This window comes from Arvicanthis niloticus, chromosome 1 (genome assembly GCF_011762505.2).
Source record: "Arvicanthis niloticus isolate mArvNil1 chromosome 1, mArvNil1.pat.X, whole genome shotgun sequence".
Classification (NCBI taxonomy): Eukaryota; Metazoa; Chordata; class Mammalia; order Rodentia; family Muridae; genus Arvicanthis; species Arvicanthis niloticus.
The window spans coordinates 22,896,679-22,921,310 of NC_047658.1; the positions used below are offsets into that span (position 1 = coordinate 22,896,679).

At 42.4% G+C, this 24,632-nt stretch overlaps 1 protein-coding gene across 2 annotated transcripts in view; it reads left to right on the forward strand.

Annotated features, from left to right (window-relative positions):
- Window positions 1-24,632, forward strand: part of Nell1 (neural EGFL like 1) — an 823,979-nt gene that overhangs the window by 225,358 nt on the left and 573,989 nt on the right. For both annotated transcript variants that reach the window (XM_034515089.2, XM_076934998.1), the window contains exons 8-10: window positions 3,729-3,863; window positions 4,947-5,049; window positions 16,869-16,942. In XM_034515089.2, the coding sequence (XP_034370980.1) occupies window positions 3,729-3,863; window positions 4,947-5,049; window positions 16,869-16,942 (312 nt within the window). The remainder of the gene's footprint in view (window positions 1-3,728; window positions 3,864-4,946; window positions 5,050-16,868; window positions 16,943-24,632) is intronic.

A 24,632-nucleotide genomic window follows, 5' to 3' on the forward strand; every position in this document is an offset into this window, starting at 1 on the left:
GAAGGCAAGATTGCATATTAAATGCCTTTGAAAAATTAGATTTTTTGCCTTAATATCCCTTTGCCTTTGTTATCTGTTTATTACACTCTCCTTATTATACAGATTAGAGCTTTTTCCATGTTGCTAGACACGACTAAATATATTGAAAGTCAAAAGAAAGTTCAGACAGGAAAACAAAATGCATTACATTATAAATGAAGTTTTCTTAGGGCTGGAGCCTCACAGATGGACGTAGCTCAGCTTTGTTGGATGGACACTGGTCATCACAAAGGCTAACCTCAGATAAGTTCCCATGTCACAGAACTTCAGTAGGTAAAGCTCTCTTTCAGATCATGGGGTCTTTAAGGACTTTCCTTCTTGGTATTGCACAGACACTAGAGTTCTATATTTTTCACAGTGAAGGCACACACACACCTCCTGTTGAGGTCGGAAACCCCATTTCGAACTACTGTTAGCAGGCATGTCTAGCTCATATCTGTTTTTGTTCATCCTCAGCTCCTGTAAGAGCTACTGGGGTTAATAGATGGAAGAAATATAGTGAGTGATGAGCTGTCATTTCATTATCTTTGATGTATATGCAACTTGGTTACTTAACCCTGCCAGGCTCTTGGAAGTGTGTTTTACCTTTGCTTCCTAGAGAATTCCCAAAGATATTAATTATTGTAGATTCTAGAAAGTCTATAATTAGGCTGGAGCTTTAAGTAAAATGCAATGCTTTGGAAGGTTATACATAGTAGAAGGACCTGTATGGAGCTTAAAGCAAGTCTGTCAGTTCTTAGCTCCAGGGTGAACATGGAGCATGTAGGTAGTTGAGGGGTATGTTTTCTCCATCATTTGCATCCCACCACAGGAAGTAACAAAGAATACCTTCCCTTGAGAAAATACAAGTGATTGGAGGAAAAGGATGAAATAGCCATAAATGACCACATCATAGGTTAGAATTACTCATGGACTGTATTTTCAGAGAGTAGTGCTGTTTAGAAGCACAGGGAGAGAACATGAAACCAACTGTTGGCAGCTGATAGTTGTTGGGGGTATGTCTCATTTTCTTCAGTGGGATAGTCACTGGTGATTTGTTTCTGCTCTGGTGAACCTCCCACACATGCTTGGGTAAGAAGCGACAGTTAAACTCAGGTGGTCACACATAGAAAAGAGCCATGGAAAGAGGAGAGGGCCTTGTTAAAGTAAAAGGGCTCCAGAGAGAGAGAGCGAGAGGGAGATGAGGGAGGAGAATGGGCTGCATGTAAAAATGGCTTAAATTTATTATATAAATGTATAAAACCGCTGTGCAATAAAAAATACTGATAAAAGAAAGATGGTGGGATAGAAGAAAGATGTTGTTTCTCAGGCTCTCCATTATACCTAAGATACTGGCTTGCAATAGTCATAGTTGGATCCAAGGCTTCTCTGGTCTCTAAGGGAAACACATGCAAAGCACTAGTAGAGACGATGTGATTTAGAAAGAAAAGAGAAATTAGGAGTTGGTACTTGGTTCTCACAATGACACTTTATGTGAAGGAAGTAGAGGGAGTAGTAGGGAAGCCGAGTCAGTCTTCTATGTGGGTGTCACAATGGACACCTCAACTAAAGTGCGACATTTGAGTTTTTGTTAATCTTTGTTTTCTTCTTCTTCTTCTTCTTCTTCTTCTTCTTCTTCTTCTTCTTCTTCTTCTTCTTCTTCTTCTTCTTCTTTTCCTTCTTCTTCTTCCCCTCCTCCCCCTCTCCTCCTCCTCCCCCTCTCCTCCTCCTCCCCCTCCCCCTCTCCTCCTCCTCCCCATCTCCTCCTCCTCCCCCTCTCCTCCTCCTCCCCCTCTCCTCCTCCTCCCCCTCCCCCTCTCCTCCTCCTCCCCCTCTCCTCCTCCCCCTCTCCTCCCCCTCCCCCTCTCCTCTTCCTCCTCTTCCTCTTCCTCATCCTCTTCCTCCTCTTCCTCCTTGTCCGCTTCTTCCTCTCCCCCCTTTCTCTCTCTTATTTTTGAGGCTTGCTCAGGATTAGGTCAAAGGTAGACTGAGGCAGGAGGATCTTCAATGTTTGAAAGTAAGGCTTGTTCTGGATGGAGTCCAGGAAGAACCATCCCAGAGGGAAAGGGGAAGTTTTCTTACTCTGAGTGTGTTTGTGTGTGTGTCACCATAAATAAAACCAGGCTTCACACATGCCAGGCAGGTGCACTACCACTGAACTATACTTTGGCTCTATGTTGTGTGTGTGTGTTGCTTTTTTTTTTTTTTTTTCAAGAAAACTAGAGTAGGCTGGATGACAAACATTTAAGAAAGAGAATTGGAGCCATAGGCAGAGGAACTTTTAAGGGAACCTAGTGGTGCTGAGTGTGGCCATGGGTAGGGTGAAGCCTAGAGGACCTCAGATATCTGAAGACAAGGCTTGCTCAGGATTAGGTCAAAGGTAGACTGAGGCAGGAGGATCTTCAATGTTTGAAAGTAAGGCTTGTTTATGATGGAGTCCAGGAAGAACCATCCCAGAGGGAAAGGGGAAGTTTTCTTACTCTGAGTCATGAAGATTGTTTCAGACTTGTTGAGCTAACTAAGAAGAGGCTTTCTCAGGAGAAAATGAGTATGCTGCCACCTAGGCTAATCATTCTCAGGACCTCCTTGTGAGGATGACTGAGCTTCCTATTCCCTGTGAATTTGTAGATTAAGCATCTGTGGTTAATAGTATGAAAGACTACCCCAGAGAAGTGTGTGCATGTATGTTTGTGTGCATGTGTGCATGCATGCTAGTGCATGTAAGCATACACACATGCAAGTGTGCATCTCTCTCTCTCTCTCTCTCTCTCTCTCTCTCTCTCTCTCTCTCTCTCTCTCTCTCTCTCTGTGTGTATGTGTGTGTATTTCGAGGCCAGGAGCTCATGTCAATGTCTTCTTTCCCCACTTTTCCTCTTATTTTTGAGATAGAGTGACCCCTTGAATCAGGAATCCTTCGATTCAGCTAGCTTGGCTAATGAACATTAGAGATCTGTCTTCATCTCCCTTGCAGCATGGTTACAGACAACTGCTGTATCCAGCTTTGACCTGCGTGCTGGGGATGGAACTCATGACCTTAGGCTTGCCTGGCAAGTGCTTTACTCATTGCATCATCTCTCTTCCATTCTTACAACCAACCAATCAGCCAGCCAACCAACCAACCAACCAACCAAATCCTGATCTCAGTTAGGGTTTTCTCAACCTCCTCTGATCTGAATGTTCAAACGAATTCCTGGGCATTCTGTTTGGGGACACTGATCTTGGAAGACACTGGACTCTCCAATGGCTTTCTTGTTGCAATTCCGTAGAATTTTCATCTGAGAGGAAGTTACTACTTCACTTTTGCGAACTGCACAGAGAGGATGGTGGGAGACAGATGTGAGCGCACAAGGCTTTCCAATTAAATCTCTACTCAGCATCCTAATCAGTTCCCGGGAACACTCTCATTGCCAGCACATCTGTGTGGGTTTGTGCTGTAAGCACACGCTGTCATGGATACCCATGAGGCTCCATAGATGCCATTTAATGTCTCATTTGATGTTCATTAGACCACGGGAGACAGCATGTCTTCAATTGAGTGTGATTTTACCTGTGTGAAAACCAGAACACAGATTCTGTTAAGAATCAGGAAACAACTCAGCGATTATTTTCCTCTCTTTCCTTGGGTTTTTTTCCCTTCCTTATTACTATTAGCTTTGCTGGAACAGCGCAATATAATCACACAAATTACAGCCACTAAATCTTTTCTGCAGCTGAATTATGCAGAGACAAGACTTGGTCAACTGGAAAATTGCCACTGTGAGAAGACCTGCCAAGTGAGTGGGCTGCTCTACAGGGACCAAGACTCCTGGGTGGATGGTGACAACTGCAGGAACTGCACGTGTAAAGTAAGCCCCTAGCTTAAGTCTTCTCTCCAAGACACAGGTCCACTGATTAGCGTGTGGCTATGCTACTTAGCACATAGTGCTGCTTCCATCATACTTAACCCCGCAATTCCAAATACGCAGAAATTAAGGTCTTTTTTTTTCTATACTCTTTGATCTATCTTTGTTTAAGTAACTTACTATCTTGAGTCTGAAAGTCAGGTGTGGAGGGAGGCAGAGATTCCTTTGATTTCCAGGCCTAAAGGGAGCTTTATTCTCTTTATTCTTTCTCCTAGAGTACACACTTTAAGATCTAATCCTATTACTTTTAATTATGTGTACTCATGTGCGTCTCTGTATGAGCGTGTGGGTGAGAATGTGGGTGCCCACAGGAGCCATAAGCTTTGGGTTCCCCCGTGGCTGAGGTTACAAATGGTGATAAAGCTGAACAACATGGATGTTGGGAACTGAACTCAGATCCTGTGAAAGGGTGGTACACACTCTTAAGCTCTGAGCCACCTCTCCAGCCCCATAAGCTTTTAACAGTTTAATTAGTCTCCCAATGTTTGTGTTATATTTTTGCAAGGTGTCTGTTCCTCAGAACTGCAGATATCCACCTCTCCCTGCTTTATAGAATATCCATCATCTATAGACTCCTTTCGTTTCAGAAAAATCATAAGAGTCTCACCCCAGATTAGTATGTAAACCCTGTCCAGTTGAAACTACTTGATAAATATCTGAAGAACGCCATTGTTTGTCCAGGAAAACACAAAATGGATTGTTAGAGCCTTAAAAATGATTGACAGGGTCTACTAAAGGTGTTATTTATGTTCTTATAGAAATAGGCTTTTTGTTTTCTGCCTAATCTACTTAGTCCACATGGGCAGGTGGATGAAGCCAGTGATGTTTATCAGAAAAGTAATTGAGGTGACACAGGTTCATTCCGGCTGGAGAGAATACTTTATTTCTGATTGTGGAGGGGCCTGGGAATTCCTCACACTGCCCCTTGTCTCCCTGAGGTCCTGGAGAAGCGAGGCAAACTTCCTCAGAAATAAACGTGTTAAGCGAGCACCTCAGAGATCCCTTTTTCTTTCATTCCTTTCTCAGAGTGGTGCTGTGGAGTGTCGAAGGATGTCCTGTCCCCCTCTCAACTGTTCCCCGGACTCACTTCCTGTGCACATTTCTGGCCAGTGTTGTAAAGTTTGCAGACGTAAGTATTCACCAAAGTTCAGAGTGCTCCTCTGTGCTTTTTGAGTTATTTCCCACTGTTTTGGGATCCAACTAACATTTGTGAATTAAAGCAGTGGCAGCTGATCTGATGCTGGGTAAGAAGTGCTCAATGGTTCAGTTCCTATCATTGCAGCAGACACGATACACAGGCTCCTCCTCCTCAGAGACAGCACCACACCCACCCAAATTACTGCCCCCCCCCCCCCCCATTCTTTACATCTGAAGTTACCAAGTCACTTCTCTAGGTTATAACACCAGGCTGGACTTGAGTGTGAATGTACAAACCCCTAAGTTTATGTGGTTTAGTTTTTTTTTTTTTTTTTTTTTTTTTTTAATTTTAAATAATCAAGTTAAGGGTCAAATTCTGTATTTAGTTTCTCTGGGGATTTGGATATATCTCTTGTTATTAAGGTACCCTTTATAGGACTTCCAGTATGAAATTAGTTTAAAACACTGAAACATTTATCTTCAGTGTTGGCCAACTAAAGTAATAATGAAAAAAAAAAATACCTTTTCAGCCTAGAGAGATGGCTCAGCAGTTAAGAGCACTTGCTGCTCTTGCAGAAGACCCAGATTCAATTTCCAGCATCTCACAACCATCTATAACTCCATTTCTAAGGGACCTGGCACCTTCTTTTACAGGTGCTGGCATCAAATATGGTGCACATACATATATACAGGCAGTCACATGTGTACATAAAAATGAGAACTTAGAAAAGTGCTCTTCACCACCATTGCAGAGGACACTGTATGAAATGACACAGCAAGATGAACACAAAGTAAACTAAGAGGCAGAGAGCCCCGCATGTGCCTGCTATGTGCTGTACTGTGCTGGACACTTTCACTCAATGTATTGGCTTCTCATGGTAAGGTAACTTACATTGTTAGCATTCTGTTTTACCAGACACTCCAGTATATGGGGAATCAGTTTCCCAGGACCACAGGCTAGTGAGATCCCAAACTAGCTTCGCTGACTACAAAGCCTGCAGATTTTTCATAAAAACACTCTAGAGAGAAAACTTCTGGATAGAAATGTGGCAGCCTCACTGGGTGGTTCCTTCACTGGGAACACGGAGGCTGAATGGTTAGGAGTCCAAAGCTGTTTGAGTTTGAGGCTTGCTTGGGTTACATGAGACTCTGTCTCAAAGATGCCAACAACAAAACATCTCCCAACTAAAAAAGCAGGCAAGCAAACAGACAAATGGAATTTATATATTCTGCTTTGCTGACTTAGCCACGATCACCTAAATGTATCTGCATACTTTTAAAGACAATGAATTTTATTTTACTGAATTTCAGACCCCCACTGTTTTGCTATTGCATGCCATTCCCCAGTTATAGAAAGTCCAGGTTGTTTCCCACTTTTTACTGTTATAAGGACTCTATAAAAATGTGCTTCATACAGAAACACATTTTTGATTATTTTGAATTTCCTTAATATAAGATTATCCAATGTAGAATGATTGGGCTTCAAACTGACACTGTAAAGACCCCTTTGCATTTATTTATTTAGTGTATGTGTTGGTACATGCGGGTGGGAGTCAGAGGACAACGCTGGCTGTTGGTTCTCTCCTTCTGCCATGTGTGTCCAGGGAATGAGTTCGTATGTCAGCCTTTGCAGTAGGTGTCTTTACCTGCTGAGCCATCTGGCTGGCCCTCAAGGCCTTGGCTACATATAATTAATTATCTTTATTATATATTAGGGAGATGGATATTTATCTGCATTCCAGTTCATTTTAGAATTGTCAAGTTATGATATGATCCCAGAAGTTGCCCAAGTTTTCCAACGTGCTGAAGCACAACCTAATGATAATGGCAGAGTTTTATATTTATGTGGAGTCCAGATCAAGTTGATTACATGGAACTCATCTTCTCAGTGACTCTGATGATACTTTGAAGCTCAGAGATTGAGTGAGAATATGAACACAATAGATTAATATTTAATATGCCTTAAAGTTAAAAGGTTGAGAACTTCTGGCCTGAAACACTTTTATTTCTTAATAGGATTTAAATAGGTAGTTTTGGGTTTGGGTGTCTGGTTTGGGTTGTGAAAGAAGCTCCCACTGAGTCAGGGTCAGCTTCCAGTGTCCAGAATTGAAGTGATATAGTTGTAGTGCAATGTGGACACATACATGTTTAGGAATGTTCACGATAACAACTTAGCAGTATATTTAGAAATGAGTAGGAGCTTTTTTTTTTTTTTTTTTTTTGCCCATGTGAGTAAGAACATACCTGTCAGAGGGAAACACACAGGTTTAAAAAAGGCTCATAAAATTAAACACAGATAACACAGATTTAGTGTTTTCAATTTAAAAATTGAGGATTTTTGAGAACATTTGGGGGATGGACCTAGGCCTCCTAAACATTTGTAGCAGATGTGCAACTTGGTCTTTATGTAGATCTCCTAACAATGGGAGCAGACGCTGTCTTTGACTCTGTTGTCTGCTACTGGATCTTCTTCCCCTAGCTGGACTGCCTGGTCAGGCCTCAGTGGTAGAGGATGCCCTTAGTCCTGCTGCTACTTGGTGTCCCAAGGTGGAGTCGTACCCAAGGTGGGATAACTTCCCCTTCTCTGAGAAGAAGAAGAGGGAGTAATTGGGGGTGAAACTGGGAGGAGAGGAGGGAGGGGGCAGTGACAGGGGTGTAAAGTGAATAAACAAATAAATGAAAAAAGAAAAATTAAATATAAGATTATTTTTAAAAATTAAGGATTTTTTTTTTTTTTTTTTTTTTTTTTTTTTTTTTTTTTTTTTTTTTTGGGTCGGTGGCACTGTGTGTATGGCTCAGTGGATAAGAACACTGGCTACTCTGCAGAGAACTTGGGTCTGCTTTCCAGCATCCACAGCTCACAATTGCCTATAACTTTGGTTCCAGGGGATCTGATACCCTGTTGCCTTCTTGGCCACCTACATGCATGTGGTATACATAAAATTACACAGGTGCACATATATAGGCATATTTTTTTAAAATGAAGTTTTAAAGCAGGCCTATGGAACACTCAGAGAAGTGATTTAAGAAAGGGCACTGTGTTAAACAAGCTGGAGGTAGTAACCAAGCCTGGGACTTGGACATATTCCATATGAAGGTGATGGGGCAAGCAGAGACTGCCTGGGGAGAGGAAGAGGAGAGATGGCTGTGAGTGACAGCTAAAGGACCTGCCATATAAGCATTGATTAGTGTGAGTGTCTGTGAGAGAGCAGGTGCCACGTTTTGAATGAGATCCCATAGGAGACAAGCAACAGAGACAGGGCAGAGGGAAGAAACAGTTTGGTGCATGCTTGTGTATATTATACCTTCTGTTTGGCATCTGTGGGTTGGAGATGCCTTGGTGATACTTAGTTTAATGTGGGTATCTTACTCAGAGAGGGGAGTTGTAAGTTCACCAAAGCAATTTACTGAGAAAAGGAGAATCCTTGGGTGCTTAGTACTTCTGATCTGCCACATACTTTTGGTGGAAAGCAGAGTGTTATGTCTGACATTCAAAGTCACCAAGTGCCCAGAGATGGCTGACATGTGTGAGGGAATGAAGATCTGAATGTGGACAGAGGGACCTCTTATGCCCATCTGAAGGGACAACAGATGCATCACCTGTCAATTGCTCATTCATTGTACACCCAAGTGGCCAAAGTGTCCAGCTCCTGCACTCAAGAAATCAAGGTCAAATCTAAAGGCCTGGATGTCCTATGGGTGCAAAAAGAACAATAAACTGTCTCTAAACGCCCAGCATGCTTGTTTCTGACATCATGAGGAAGTGTATGCTGGGGCTGGGTTTCAATTTCATGGTTGGACACCGTGAAATACCCTACTTTGCATGTCCCTGGTGTGACATGAAGGGCTCCAGGTATCCATTTGCATTCCTGTTCACACTGAAAGCTGTAGGAATGAATTCTCCAGTGCCCAGCCAAAGGCAGTAGGGCCTGACTCACCTTGCGCTTGAATTTCCTCAGACATCAAAAATAAGTCTTTTGGCTGCAGATCAAGAGGTTTGATAAGAAGGACTGATGTTATACATAAAGAAGGAGATGCCAGTGAAGGAAAGGATGTTATCAGAGCAGTAGGGGAGAATATGAATGCAAGGGGACTTTCCATTCCCCAAAGTTGTCTGAGGTTATTTTGTGGATACCTGGCATCCATGTCTTATGGACTTTCTGCACCTTGACACAGCTGCAAGTGGTAGAGATATACAGACACAGGCTGGTATCATTTCGCAGACCCCAAAGTTCTCTATGATTTGATGGCATAAAATTCAGCAGACATTTATTTTTTATAGCAGCCTGGTGGATGCAGGATGTGTCTTTGAGTATGGCATAAACAGTAGGGCATTTTTATCTCCATATAGGAGTTCTGGATGAACCTGCCAGAAAAGAAAGGAGCCAGCCGAATGTTTCAAGACAGGATAGCAACCGTGTTAATACCATTGTGGAGTGGCAAGGGGCCAAAGGGAAAGAAAAGGAGAATTTCTGCATTGCCCAACCCATGCCAAGAAACAGATGGCAGTGTTGACGGGAGTGTGTTTAGCAGAACTGTCACTCTGGAGCGAGCCATCTCGCCAAGTTGGCAGCTGCTGTCTTTAGAAGTATGGGAATTTATCACACAGGAATCCTAGGGTCTTGGAGATAGTCCTGTATAAACCAATGGGGTACGGGGACCCAGAGTGTCATTAGGAGCAATGAGTCACAGTCATGGATTTATCTAGAACACTGAGGCATAAAAGATATTAAAAAAAAAAAAAAACAAAAAAACGAAGGAACAAGGAAAAGAATCACTTAGGGAACTGTATAATTCCTCTATTTAGGTGTTGTTATTTGCTCTGAAATTATTGGATGTTTGAAGCTATATGGAGTGGCAGAAATCCTAGCCGGCCAGGAGATTTGCTGTTTTTGTTTGTTTGTTTGTTTTTAACTACTCACTAGAGCTCATTAGGTTGAAGTTGAAGCAGTGTTTATCATTTTTAGTCAACAGTAAGCCCAGAGAGGCACTGAACTTGAGATGGGATTCACAATTATGCCTACACAGTTCTGACTCTCATGGAGGTGACAGCAGGGAAGATGTAAAATTAAGTGTGTAGTTAAGATACCATGTGATAGATGCTCTGCTAGGGTGTGGTCCGAAGAACAATAGAAACAGCAAGTAGGAGAGTTAGTTAGGGTTTGGGCTCAAAAACGACTTCTTGGGGCTGGAGTGATGGTTTAGTTTGTGCAGTGCCTGGTTTACAAGCATGAGGACAAGAGCTAGGATCCCCAGAGCCCGTGGAAATGTTGGACATAGTGGCATGAAACTGTGAGGTCAGCCATGTGTGTATACAGAGGCAAGCAAATTCCTAAAACTCACTGGCTCCTCAGCCTAGCTAAATTGATGATTTTCATGTTTAATGAGAGACTTTCAAAAAAAAAAATTGGGGTGAGAGCAACAGAAGAGATTTGATATTGACTTTGAGCCTTCCTGGGCATAAATGTGAGCACCCTCCCACCCTGCACCTACCCACCTAATTAAGAACTTACATCACAAATACAATATAAACAGACAGACAGACTCACAAGCTTCTTAAGGGAAGATGGGACATCATTAAGATAGATCTATGTCTGTCTGTCTGTCTGTCTGTCTGTCTATCTATCTATCTATTGAAAGGGTGAAAATGGATAGCTATCTGTGTGGAGGGTGGAGACAGATTGGGGCACACATGTTTGAGAGGGTGGAGATAGATAAGGATATATGTTGAGAGGGAGGAAATGGATGGGTTTATATGTTAAAAGATGCAAATGGTTAGGTAAATATCTTGGAAGGGTGAAAAGTGGTATATATGTTGGGAGAGTAGAAATGTATGCCTATGCATGTTATAAAGGTGGAAACAGTTGGGTATATGTTAGGAGGGTGGAAAGGGATGGCTATATGTTGAAAAGATAGAAATGGATGCGTGTAGTATTGGGATGATATGCTGGTTAAGTTTACGTCAACTTGACACAATTGAGAGGGAGGAACTTAGATTGAGATAATGTCTCTGTAAGATTGGGGTATGCACTGCCAAATTGTGGAGGGAGCTTGGGGCCTCTTATGGAAGAGTAGGAGGAAGGATTGCAGGCCTCAGAGGAGATAGGACCTCCACAGGAGTCAACTAACCTGGACCCTTGGGGGCTCTCAGAGACTGAACAACCAACCAAAGAGCATACACAGGCTGGACCTAAGCCTCCCTGCCCATATGTAGCAGATGTACAGTTTGGTCTTCATGTGGGTCCCAAAAAACTGGAACAGGGGCTATTCTAAAAGCTGTTGCCTGTATGTTGGATGTGTTCTATTACCTGGGCTGCCTTGTCTGGCCTCAGTGGGAGAAGATGTGTCTAGCTTCACACAGACTTGAAGTGCTAGGGTAGGGGGTTACTGAGGGGTCCCCACCCACTCAGAAGAATAGGGGAAGGGGGATGGATTATGGGAAGGGGTAACTGAGAGGCAGACAGTGAGAGGGATATAAAGTGAATAAGTGAACAAATTAAAGTATAAAAGATTTAAAAAAGAATTGGGGGTATAAATAATGCTGTTGGGCATTTTCTTGATTATTAAGTGATATTGGAGAGCTCATCCTACTGTGAGGGATGCCATCCCTGACCTGTGGTCTTGGTTGCTATAAGAAAGCTGGCTGAGAAAGCTATTCTGACTTGGGAATCTGTGTTTATGGTTAGTTGGGATGAAAGAATTAGCTGTGGTTAATAAGATAGCAGAACTACCAAAGCAAATCCTTTGCTTGGATTCTTGATGCTAGTTGGCTGGAGCTGAGAATTTAGCAGTGATTAAGAAGAGACCAGCATCACTGATGGGAACTCTTCTGGAAAAGGGTTCCTGAGAGTTAGCACACAGAAGCTGTGTTCCAGAGGTTGACCAAGGTTGTATATTTCACTGATAGCCAAACTTGGTAGTAGTTACCCAGGTGGTAATGGTTTTGGAGGCATGGGGTCGGGGGTTCATGAAAAGCAGCTGTGGTTTGGCACTGAGAGAAGCCAGAAGAGGCCATTGAAGAAGGTGTACAGCCTCACTAATGTAGAAGCTCCAGAATTGGAGGCATTGTAGAGATAAATTGAGGATTGGCACTGTAAAGAGAACTCAGGGGAGATGGTTAATCAAAGTGCATCCAAGTTGCAGCAGAAGAACCAAGTATTTTTGAGATACCAGGCCGGGCGGTGGTGGTGCACGCCTTTAATCCCAGCACTTGGGAGGCAGAGGCAGGCGGATTTCTGAGTTTGAGGCCAGCCTGGTCTACAGAGTGAGTTCCAGGACAGCCAGGGCTATACAGAGAAACCCTGTCTCGAAAAACAAAAAAAACAAAAAACAAACAAACAAACAAACAAAAAAACCAAAAAACCAAAAAACAAAACAACAACAACAAAAAAAAAAAAAAAAAAAGAAAAAGAAAAAGAAAAAGAGATACCAGTACGATAGGATGACCATCAAGAATGGCAGCAGAGATGGAGAGGAGCTGGCCAAGGTACACATAGGAAGACAAGCTTGTGTGCTGTAGAAGGTGAACCAGAGAGGTGACCCTTTTGGGAGCCCAGGAGCCCATGAGTGAATTCCAGATGGTAGATCTGAGTTACTTATATTTTTAAAGTTTTGTTTTACTTTGTTCAGATAGTGAATGTGCCCTGGTTCTTCCCTCTTGAAATAAGAAAACATTTAATTTAGTTTTGATTGTTTAAAAGCCTACAGTTGAGGGACTTTAAACTTTTAGAAATGATATTTTGGTGTTTGACAGAGATTTTGAACTTTAAAAGAGTGGATGTTTTTTAAAAAGTTAAATTTTAAAGAATTTGAATTTTTAAGGTTGTGGGACTTTTTAAGTTTGTAAAATGTTTTTTTTTTTTAGTGATATTTTTATTAATGTACAACCTTAGAGATGAACAGGAAAGAAAAGATTGTGGCTTAATAATGATGTACTTGCATGTCAAGATGACAAAGAGTCAATCATGCTGGCTAGTTTTATGTCAGCTTGAGAGGAGGGAGCCTTGATTGGGAAAATGCCTCCATAAGATCAGGTTGTAGACAAGCATGTAGGGCATTTTCTTAATTAGTGATTGATGGGGGAGCGCTTAACCCATTGTGGGTGGTGCCACACCCAGGTCCTGGGTTCTATAAGAAAGCAGGCTGAGAAAGCCATGAGCAGCAAACCAGTAAGCAGCACCCATCCATGGGCTGTATATCAGCTCTTGTTTCCAGGTTCCTGCCCTGTCTGAGTTCCTGTCCTAACTTTATCTGATGATAAACAATGATATGGAAGAGTAACCAAAATAAATTCTTTCCTCCCCTCATTGCTTTTAGTCATGGTGTTTCTTCAGAGCAATAGTAACCCCAACTAAGACAGAAGGTATCAGTGGATAAAGTAGATCGGAGCATTTATATGGAAGATAAGAATATATGCAATGTTTGGGAGAAAGAGAAAGAGAGAAAGAGAGAGAGAGAGGGAGAGAGAGAGCACTGTGACATAGATGGGGGATGAATATTTGAGTAAAAGCACAGGGACTGGTAAGTTTTGGATGTTTTGAGCGTTCAGAAAAGGCTGACTGTCTATGATGCCCTTTTAGTTGTCTTTGGAATGACTGGGTAAGGCTGAAGTTAAAACAGGGATATTTGGTAGCACCAGAGAAGCTGGTCTGAATGAAGGTCAGAATGGGGAATGGAGAAGCATAACTTGAGCAGGAAGCATTGCTTTGACTTGGTTTCTCACTGGACACAAGATTGAGTAAGAAATACACATACAAGGAGCTGGGTTAGATAATGGTGCCATTCACGGAGAAGAGAGCACTAAGGTGAGGCTGGTAGTGTGGTTGCTGCAGGCCAGGCATTGACCAGAAACAGTCTGCCATGGAGATTTCCACATGCTTTATTAGAAAAGGCACACAGGATCAGTTATGCAGCAGAATGGGTGCAGAAGGAATCAGAATCAGCAGAAGTTGGTTGACAAGATACTCATAGCAAATGCCTCAGTTCTTCCCACTGGGATCCTCAGTCAGAATGGCCTTTCGGAGTTGTCCTGAGTCAGCCCAGGAAGGCAGGACTTTGGGTCCTTTTATCAATGCTTTATCAGATTTGGGCTGGTCTAGTAAGGAGTCTTGGTTTTGAGCAAAGTGGCTATCCATAGCCCAGCACAGATCAGCAGTCGGCTGAGGCCTGTTGGGTAACACTGTTCCAACAGCTGTATAAATATGTTAAGTTGTCACAGAGGGCTCTGGGCAGCATGTCAGAGCATCTACCCCACAGAGGCGACATGTTAAATAAAGCAGCATTTGTCTCTTTACTTTTTGTGAGTATGAGGGGTAGGCAGATGCTTACAAGACTATGAATATGAACATTGCATGAGAATGCAGAGACTGTAGAACCAGGGAACTACCAAAGTTAATCAACCCAACTTTAATAGATACAGAAAAGGCCTGAGAGGTGAAGCAGTTTTATGAACTAAAGGCAAGTGTGTATTTATTTCTGTTTCTCTTGAGAGCTGGGGCTAGAGGGTCCTTATCGGGCCAAAAAAAGAGTTCAATCAGACCTTTGCTTTCTGTTTCCTCTTGAAGTGGCTGGAAAAATCTAGTAGAATCAGAGAGGGGTCATAGCAAATTGACACATTCTGCAGATGCTTAAAATGAGTCAGGAAGTGAAGCCAAGGACTGAGCCCTGGCAGAATCTAAATTGAGCTGTTTCTCTTTGAAATGTTCTACAGGGCTGACTTCTTTCTGCCCTCCTTGTTAGCCCACGCAGCTCACCTTTCTCAAGGCCTCTTCTCCATGGTGCTGATATCACAATTGGCCAGCTTCCATTGATTGTCTTAGTTTTCTGAATATGATTAAGTGCATCTGGGCTCAGGGCACTCTCCTCTCAAGATCATAAAGAAGCACATAGGGGATCCTCAGTGCTGTGTAAAGTTTTGATGAACAGAACATATGCTTTTTACCCAGAGGCACGCCTGATTGCGGAACAGCCTGCATCAAAACTACTGGTTGGGCCAGGGCGATGGCTAAGTACATACGCTAAGAAGTATGAGGACACGAGTTCAGGTTTCTAGTAGTCAAATAAATAGCAGGGCATGGCTATGCAATGGCAGCTCTGGAAAGGCAGAGTCAGGCAGATCCTGGAGGCCACTGGTTGTGCGTGTCAGGTCCAGTACTAGACCCTGACTCAACAAGTAAGACGGAAAGGGACAGAGGAAGATACTTGATATTGACATGAAGCTACCACATGCTTCTACTTGCACTCATGAGTGCACACACACACACACACACACACACACACACACACACACACACCACACACCAAACATACACACAATGCACACACACAGAGAAAACCCTTTGGCTATTTATTTTACTAATTCACTTTACATCCCATTCACTGCTCCCCTCCACTCACACCCTCCCACAGTCCTTCCCCCACAACCTCTTCCCTTCTCCTCTGAGTGGGTGGAGGTCTACTATCCTGGCACATCAATTCTCTGCAAGGCTAAGTGCATCCTCTCCCACTGAGGCCAGACAAGGCAGCCCAGCTAGAACATGTCCCACATACAGGCAACAGCTTTTTGGATACTGCCCCCCCGCCCCCCACTCCAGTTATTTGGGACCCACATGAAGACCAAACTGCATTTCTGCTACGTATGTGCAGGGAGGCCTTGGTCCAGCCTGTGTATATGTTTTGGTTGGTTGTTCAGTCTTTGAGAGCCACAGGGTCCAGGTTAGTTGACTCTGTTAGTCTCCCTGTGGAGTTCCTATCCCCTTCTGGGCCCACAATCCTTCCTCCTATTCTTCTATAAGAGTTCCAGTCCCAAAGCTCCATCCACTGTTTGGCTGTGAGTGTCTGCATTTGTTGAGTCAGCTGCTGGGTGGAGTCTCTCAGAGCACAGCCACGTTAGACTCCTGTCTGCAATCATAACAGAGTTTCATTAATAGTGTCAGGGATTGGTCCTTGTCCATGGGATAGGTCTAAAGTTGGACCAGTTATTGGTTGTCCATTTCCTCTGTTCCATCTCTGGTCCCTACATTTCTTGTGAGTGAGGTAACCCAGTCCCCAAATACACAGTATGTTTTTACTTATAAGTGGATATTAGCCATAAAATATAGAATACCCATGCTACACTCCACAGACTCAAAGAAGCTAAACAAGAAAGAAGGCACAAATGAAGATGCTTGAATCTCAATTAGAAGGGGAAATAAAATAGTCATGAGAGGCAGATGGAGGGAGGGAATTGAGTAGGAGAGGAGATAGGGAGGGGGAAGGGGGGGTTCAGGATCAGGTATGGGGAGGGACAGTTGGGATGGCCAGAGGTCCATGAGAATGAATGGAAATCTGCAACTGATGGGGTGGGGAAGTAGGGGGCATCTCAGTGATGAGACAGAGACCTGGGATAAGGGAGGCACCTAAGAATCAATGGGGGTGACCTTAGCTGTGACTTACAGCATTGGGAATATTGAACCTGAAGAGGCCACCTCCTGTAGCCAGGTAGACACCCCAATGGAGTGATAGGTACACCAACCCAGCCACAAAACTTTCTGCCCCAAATTTACCTTTTGGCTTCCCCGCCACCCCCCCCCCCCACACACACTATTTTGCTTTGCTATGAAGGTGAGGTAAACTCAAAAAGCTGAGGTCTAGCTGAGGGCATCGGGGGACTTGCATGTTACTCTTGCCATGCCTTACGTTAGATGAAGTTTAAATCACTTAGACTCAGGGAATTTATGTTCCTGTGGGTTGTGTTGGCTTTGGATGGAGATGCCAAGGGCATTTTGTAGCAAAGCATGACTAGGCATGAAATGTATTTTTGTTTTCTTGCAGCAAAATGTATCTATGGAGGAAAAGTTCTTGCCGAAGGCCAGCGGATTTTAACCAAGATCTGCCGGGAATGTCGAGTAAGTTTATCCACGCTCCCTATCATTTCCACAGAGCAGACAAAAGGTAGACATATAGTATTCTTCTGTGGGGCATGTTGGCCTAGTAATGGGCTGGAGTCAAGGTGGATCTCGCCACTGTTTCTGTGCGACTAGCTTGCATTCGCATGGGTAACATGCCTGGAGAAACCGTCAGTATGGAAAGGATGTGGAAAGGAAAATGAGACAGGAGCTTCTGTGGATGGGGATGTTGACAGGTGGCCCTATGGAAAGGGGATGTGGTGGTGGTAGGCAAGGGAGTAGGTGATACCATCCCTGATGGGGCCAACCTCCACAAGTGGTCAAAGAATGATCTCTTGTAGTTGTATATGTCTCATGCAGTCAGATGTGCAGTTCTTACTTGGAGTCTCAATGTGGTCAGAATTTTTTGACTGTTGGACGTAGACTCCTATGATGACTGCATAAGTCAGAATGTGGGATGCCCAAGATGACTTTTTCATTCATCTCTAAGACAATTGAAATGGCTTCTCCCCTTCCTCATGCATGACTATGTAGATACCTTTGTATGGAGTAATGGTCTGAGACAGTTCTCATGTGGAGACTACTTTTCCCTAGGACAAACCCTCCAAAAGACCAATGTGAGAGATCCAATGTTTCCTAGGACCTAGTCTCCAAAGCTGTGTGGCATCATTTCCTCTTAATTTTATTATTTGTGTTTGATTGCCTCAGATTTATCATTAAGGAGGATGGTGAGAAGGCATGGATACCAGGAACATGCATCCTTAGAGACCAACTATCACAGAAGAGAATCTGATAGTTTTCTGTGAAAATACTCACGTCTACTTGCCCCATATATTGATTGTCATTTATTAACACATCAAGTAGTTCATTCCCTGGCTAGAAACCATTAGTAACAAGGAAAATTTTTTGATTTGGTGAAAATCTACCTTTCTATAACCTCTACCCAGTGACCTTACTTTTGATCTCTGGAAAGTATGAGAATAAGTTTGTTTACTCTGACAGAGTGGCATCCTGTTGACAGATCAAAAGCCTGTAGTTACATGGATTTGGATAAAGTTCAGATTCCCATTGTTGGTTCTTAGTAAGAGACAATTGGGGTAGAGTGGAAGCAGAAGATGAAGTTTGAGTTCTTCTGTCTTTCCATTTTTTTTCCTCTTGCTACCTTGCTCATTGCATCCTAGAGTAATACAGAAGAATGTCAAAACAAAAGTTGCTCCAGCCTTCAGCTGGGCTCCCTCTCCTAGCCAGCATTAACAGAGAAGATAGCAAAGGAAAAGTACTACTTACCCATTTGATTTTGTCCTAGAGAACAAAACTTGAGGCATGGGGCTTTTGAGTTAATGCTTTACTTATTTAGTCTTTGTTAGGAGCTGGAGCTGGGACAGTGGGAGGAAGTGACAGACAGGAAGAGATGGGGAGGGAAAGAAAGAAGAGAAAATGTGTTACTATACAGCCACAGACCAAGGCTGATTTTGTGAGGCATATCAAGAGATGCTCAGCGAACTGCCCTGTCTAGAACAGACATCTTTTTAAATGCTTTTTACTTATGTTCTTTTCTTTTCTTCACATCCCAAGAGAAAAGGAAGAATGTATTTTAAACATTGACTAGAACAAAGCGTTTAGAGACTTACTGGGCATTCAAAGAGATCCCAATGAAATAAGAGCCCAAATCTCTTCTTTGATGGGGCTTGGGGGAAAAGGCTTTCTCCTGTATATTTTTCTTACTGCCAACATCTTCTAAAGGTTGATACCCTTGAATTCATCTTTGTGTTCCTCATTACTCCTTCCTGTCTGGCATCAGGCCTGGCAGAAATTCTGTTGGTCCAGCTAGTTTGGTGATTACACAGGTGAGATGGCTAGTTGTCAATGTCAATGTTAATGACCTAGAATCACTTAGAAGAAAGCCTTAGTTGATAAATTATCTAGATGACGTTGGCCTATTGGTATGTCTGTGGAGATCGTTTTGACTGGTAATCATCCCAGCCCATTGTGGGCAGCACCATTTCATGTGCTAGGCCCTGAACTGTAAGAACCTGTAAAGCTAACAAGAAGCTAACAGAAGCTAGCAAGCAGGTGGCATGGGGTACTCTTGTCTCTCCCTCTGCTCTTGACTGTGGATATGGTTCTTTAAGTTCCTGCCTTGAGTTTTCTGCAATGATGGCTGATAATCTGGAACTATGAACCAATTACGAAAACCCTTTTCTCTTTTATGTTGCTTTTGGCTAGGTGTTTGTCACAGCAACCAAATGACCCTGGGACTGGTATCTCTGTATCAATAGATGCTGGGTGTAGATCTCCTTTGTCAGGATCAAAGGTGGGAATGAGATGGCACTGAGGACTTTCTTTTGTCTCTTTATCAACTAAGAAGCTTGATATTCAACCTAAGATAAGCGCATCACAATGGGAAATGTTGAGTACACAGAGGAGAAAAAGTGGTGCTTGGCACTAAATCTTCCATGAACATGAGTTGTTCTCATCTCACATGGCCTTGTCCACCTTCCTTGAGTATAATTAAAGATGGCATGGTCTCTGTAAATGGGTTCCCTTCTGGGGAGAACAATGATTTTAGATTCTGCCTTTGGTTTTCTCTCCTACTCCAGGGAAAGGTGGGACAATTAAAGGCAATTCTGCCCACTATGTGATCACAGCGTAAGCCACAGGACCGACACTCAGTAAACCTATTCCTTTTTGCATTTTGAGCAGAGGCTTTGGGTGACTCTCTCCAAAGTCTCCTTTGTGACTGGATCCTTGTCATCAGAGATGATCAGATCAGACATATTTGAGATATGTAGAATAAATGGGTGTGGGTTGATTTGTTAGCTAATCTGAGTCGACTCTGACATGAAACAGACACCCTGTGTACTTTGGTTCATTACTCCTATGTTTAGGATTGATGAGTTAAAAAGAAATTGGGCCAGAGAACTCTTTGCATAAGCTGTATGTGCACACGTGTGTGTGTGTGTGTGTGTGTGTGTGTGTGTGTGTGTGTGTGTTTGTGTGTACAGGTATATGTTCATAGGAATAATTTCACCTTGTTTTGAAAAGTGATTTATTTATTGGCTTTTATGAGTTATTCTGCCCACAGAGAAATGAGTCATTTACAATAGCATTCAACATTCCTTATGTACTTAGTACTTTTTGAGTATTATATAAGATAATACTTAAGATTATCACATTTAAGTATCATAATAACTCTACAAGGTATGTACTACACAGATGTGGCAGTCAGGATTCAGAAGGGCAAGGGAGCTAGCTGGAGTCAGACTTTGTATATGGCTGTGTAATACATGTTTTTACCTTTAGGTAGTCAGTCATTCCTCAGGCTTTGAATTATTTGTAATAGTTCTTGGTTTTGAATTTTAGAGAGATAGTATGTTTATTTCCTTTTTTTGTTATGATAAAATACTCTGGTGGAAGCCATATAAGGGAGAAGGGTTTTTCTTTGTTCCTAATTTTTTATTCATTAAGTTTTACACATCTATCATGAGTTCTGTCCATTTTCACTTCCTGTTACCCTCAACCTGTCCTATTGATACCATTCTTCTTTTGAAAAAATTCTGCCTCCTATTTTCGTTTCTTCTCAGGGTGTTTAGGAATCACAGAGTTGAATTAGGGTTGCTTATGTGAGCATGGCTGGGGAGTTCTTTATGGAATTAGGGGTAATTTGTCAGTGGGTATAACACTGAAGAAAATAACATCCCTCCCTGAGCAACTGGGGCTCCTGGCTCCCTTCCCCATCCCTGATGAAATATTGATGGGTCTAGTCTTGTGCAGATCTTTTTTCAGTAGTCACAGCTGCACTGAACTGATGAGTGCAATGGCCATGTCTTTTTGTAGCCCACCCCATCATCCTCATTCTCCATTCTTTCTGCTTGATCTTTAGTATTCCCTCTAGACTTATAATGGTGGGAACTCATGACATCTAGAGCTGGAGGCACATTACACCCATAGTCAGGAGGCAGAGAGGTGAGTGCTGGCATGGGTCACTTTCCCCTAATTCAATCACTCGGGGAATGGTACTACCATAAGTCAGGTTAGGACTTCCCGTAACCCATCTAATCTAAATAATCCTAAGCACTCTTGGATGCTTTTCTCTTAAGTGGCTCTAGATTAACTTAAGAGAAAACAGTCTAGATCTTGTCAAATTGACCATCAACATTGACTAGCACAGATGAATAATATGTAACTGAGGATACAGTCAGTCAGGCTGGGACACTGATTAATCAACAAAGAATTTCCTTCCTTCCCCTGCTCCAGACTGCCCCAATATTCCCCTTCTTATCTTTTTCAAATCTACATTCTCTTTTTTTAAATCAGTTGTGATTGCAGGTATATATGAATATACAAATATACTCCTTAATATAGCCCACTCGAGTCTGTATAATGTTACTTGTATGTGTGTTTTCAGGGCAAACCATTGGGCATCGGATAAACAATTTCTGTACTCTTCTGTGGGGAAGGCTATTTCTTCTGCTCTCAGAACTCCTTAGTTGTGTGAGTCTTCGTGTAGAGTGGAGGCCTTGTGGGATTTCCTCTGTCCACTTCGGCATGTATATCGGTGGTGTCCTTATCAGGCTCCTCTTTAGGCAGTCATATTGGTGAGACCTTATGGGTACAGCTTCTGACATTTCTAGGAGACATGATGTCACAGCGAGCTCCCAGTACGTTATTTTTAAACCAAGTTGGAGAACTCTCCTAACAGTCTTGCTTCCATTTGCTCAATTATCAACTTTTCAGGAACATTTCTTCAGCACAGTGGCAGTTTTCAACTTGCAGATGTTTATATGTTGTTAGAAATTCAAGTCAGAGCCTGGTGAGGTGATTTGTATAGAACTTGGAATGTTTACGTTTGAGCACTGAGCAGGTTAGTTACTCTGAAATAGGAAAAGTGGAATAATTGTGTTTTCCCACTAACACAGAGTTCAGTGGAGAGGTCACAACACACAACAATCAGGAAGATTTAAAAGTAATGACAGATTATTTTTTTCTGGCAATAATTTTCAAAATAGAGTTGAAAAGCATTTCTTCCTGGGCTAATGGATGTAGCTGTACTTATGCAACAATAAAGCCAGCTCAGGTTATTTTAAAAATGTACCAGTAGGTTTGTCTCAACTTAAACTTTGGAATTGGGTCTTATTTATTAAATATATTAAGGGTTGATTAGAGTTCTCAACTTTGGGTCATTTGGGATGGCTCAGCAGGTAAACGAACCTGCTACCAAGCTTGGCAACCTGAGTTCAGTCCTCATCACACACGTAGCAGAAGGAGAGAACTGACTTTTGCAGTGTCCTCTGACCTCTTTACACAGGTGCTGTGGCACATGCATGCTCCCCAAGTAAATAAGTATAATGAAAAAATGTTTAAAAAGAACTGTTGGCTGATGTAATCAGTAGCTAGAGCCAACTCCTTTTATAGAAAGAAAACATCATGAATGATCAGTTTTAAGACATCTTCTGTGGCATTCAAAGTATTGTTTAGCAACAACAACAACAGCAACAACACACACACACACACACACACACACACACACACACACACACACACACACACACAGCCATGCTGCAAAATTTTAGATTTATAGGAAAAATACAAGGAAGCAACTGAAAATCATTTAGAATCTGACCACCCAGAGTTCTTTAGTAGTTTGTATTTTGATAACAGCTTTAATGGAATAGTGAAGCACATTAATTGTCCTAATTTGGATAATCCTAGAAGCTGACTCTGTACTAAGGAGTGACCTGTTCAGGAAGTGCTCCCAGTAGGACCTATTAAACTGTGGATGAATTAGGTGGGAGATGGGAAGAACCTGAGCAAAGAATTCAGATAAAATGCCACATATAGCTGGAATCTACTGGCCATTGTGGAATGTAAATCATACCTTGGAGACTGTTCATTTTGTAGATGGAGGCCGTACATACTATTCAGCCACGGGCTTTGGTCTGTGTAAACAGGAGGTGTAGAACTTGAAAGTAGCTTCCAGGTTTCCAAATGGTTGCAGCAGCAATCGATGTGCCATCTGTCAGAGGTGAGCCAACATCAGGGTGTTAGAAAAGCATCCAGAACTTGGATATGGGAGCATAGTTTGGATAAAATGTATTCACCAGTCTGTTTTTTTTTTTTTTTTTTTTTTTTTTTAAATCTATGTTGGAAGCAGTGCAACAGAACCTGCATCTTACCATGGAATGATAGGATTGGAGTTGATAATAAGTTATTCATTTCCATTTTCATGCAGTGCAGTTCCAGAGAGCAAGGACCTTAGCTTCTGTTGCCTTGGAATAATTGGTTTGACTCAGATGTCGACAGCAATCTTAGTCCTGATGCTTAGACTTTGACCACTGTCAGCTACATGAGAAATGAGGAATCTGGCTGGAAAAGAGGACTGAATGTTACAGAATCAGTTGTTGAATCTTAGGGCCAGTCCCTCATGGAATTGGGAATAAAGTAAGAGTTTAGGAAGAGCATGGGGGGGGGGTGGATATGAAAGAGAATGTTAAGAACAAGGCTGGCTGAGTGGGAAACTTCAAGAAGGAAGAGAAAAGCAGGCATGTTGCAGATAGCTTACCAGAAGGCAAGTAGCTGATGTCTGTGGCTCGCTTTGTGCTACCAACATAATAGTACTCAAGCAAGAATCTCGTGTTTTGTATTTCTATTTGGCATTTGATGTCCTGACTTCTCTTCTCTAGAAATTCATGTCCCTTCTGCCAAGCCAGAGAATTGAGAAGGGTGTGGGGTGGTTGGAGGAACAGTGAGTCTCTCTTAGAAATATAAAACACAGTGCCTGTCTCTCCTATCCTCAGGGATGTGCAGCTCTGTCCTGTCTTCCTACCCCCCCTGTGTTTGGGACTGACTTTTGTCCTAAACTGAGACTTCTCTTCTTGACTGTCTTAAAGACCTTCCAAAGAATTGCAGAGAAAAAAACCTAAATGTACTTTATCAAAGTGAGAGTCTCTTCAGCCATTTGAAAGAAAGTAATCTTATTTTTAAAATTCAGCATAAAACTAAATGTAGGCATCACTCATGCCAATCGGTAGGACCTTAGATCAGTCAGGCCAAGAGTTTATGACAGTTGAATATTTAACAACATTGTTGTAAGTTATGTTATTTACAGCCAGGGGAAATCTATTTTTCATCTGACTCTTTCATGACTCTTTCATGCTCATGTGGCTTGTCTACTGTCTTGACCTGTAAAGTCTCTTTCTTTATACAAGTAGTCAAGTTTCTTCCAATGGGACCCCTTTATAATTTCTCCCTGCCTAGGCAGAGTTAACTACTCTCTGTGGCACATTACGTTGCTTTTATCAGAGCGCATTTTAAAATGAATTTCCATACTGTATTAGTGTTCTTGGTTTAGGAATTATATATCTCATTTCACCCGAATTGTAAGTTCGCTAAGAACTAGGAAGCCACCCTATTGATGTCTGGGGACAAGGCTGTGACCTATGGAAGCTGAAATTGCTTCACAGAAGCCTGTTGTACATAACATGGGCTACAGAACGTGAGCTGTTGCATTTTACAGCAGGGAACTCAGTATCTGACACAGGATGCTGCCACACTCAGAAGTCAGCTGTTGGAAATTATCAGTATATCCCTGTGGGCATCCCTTGGCATTAAAAAAAGAGACTTAAAAAACAAATGGTACTTGTAGAAACCCAGGCTGTTTTGAAACAGAAAGGAAGCCTGATTTCTCTCC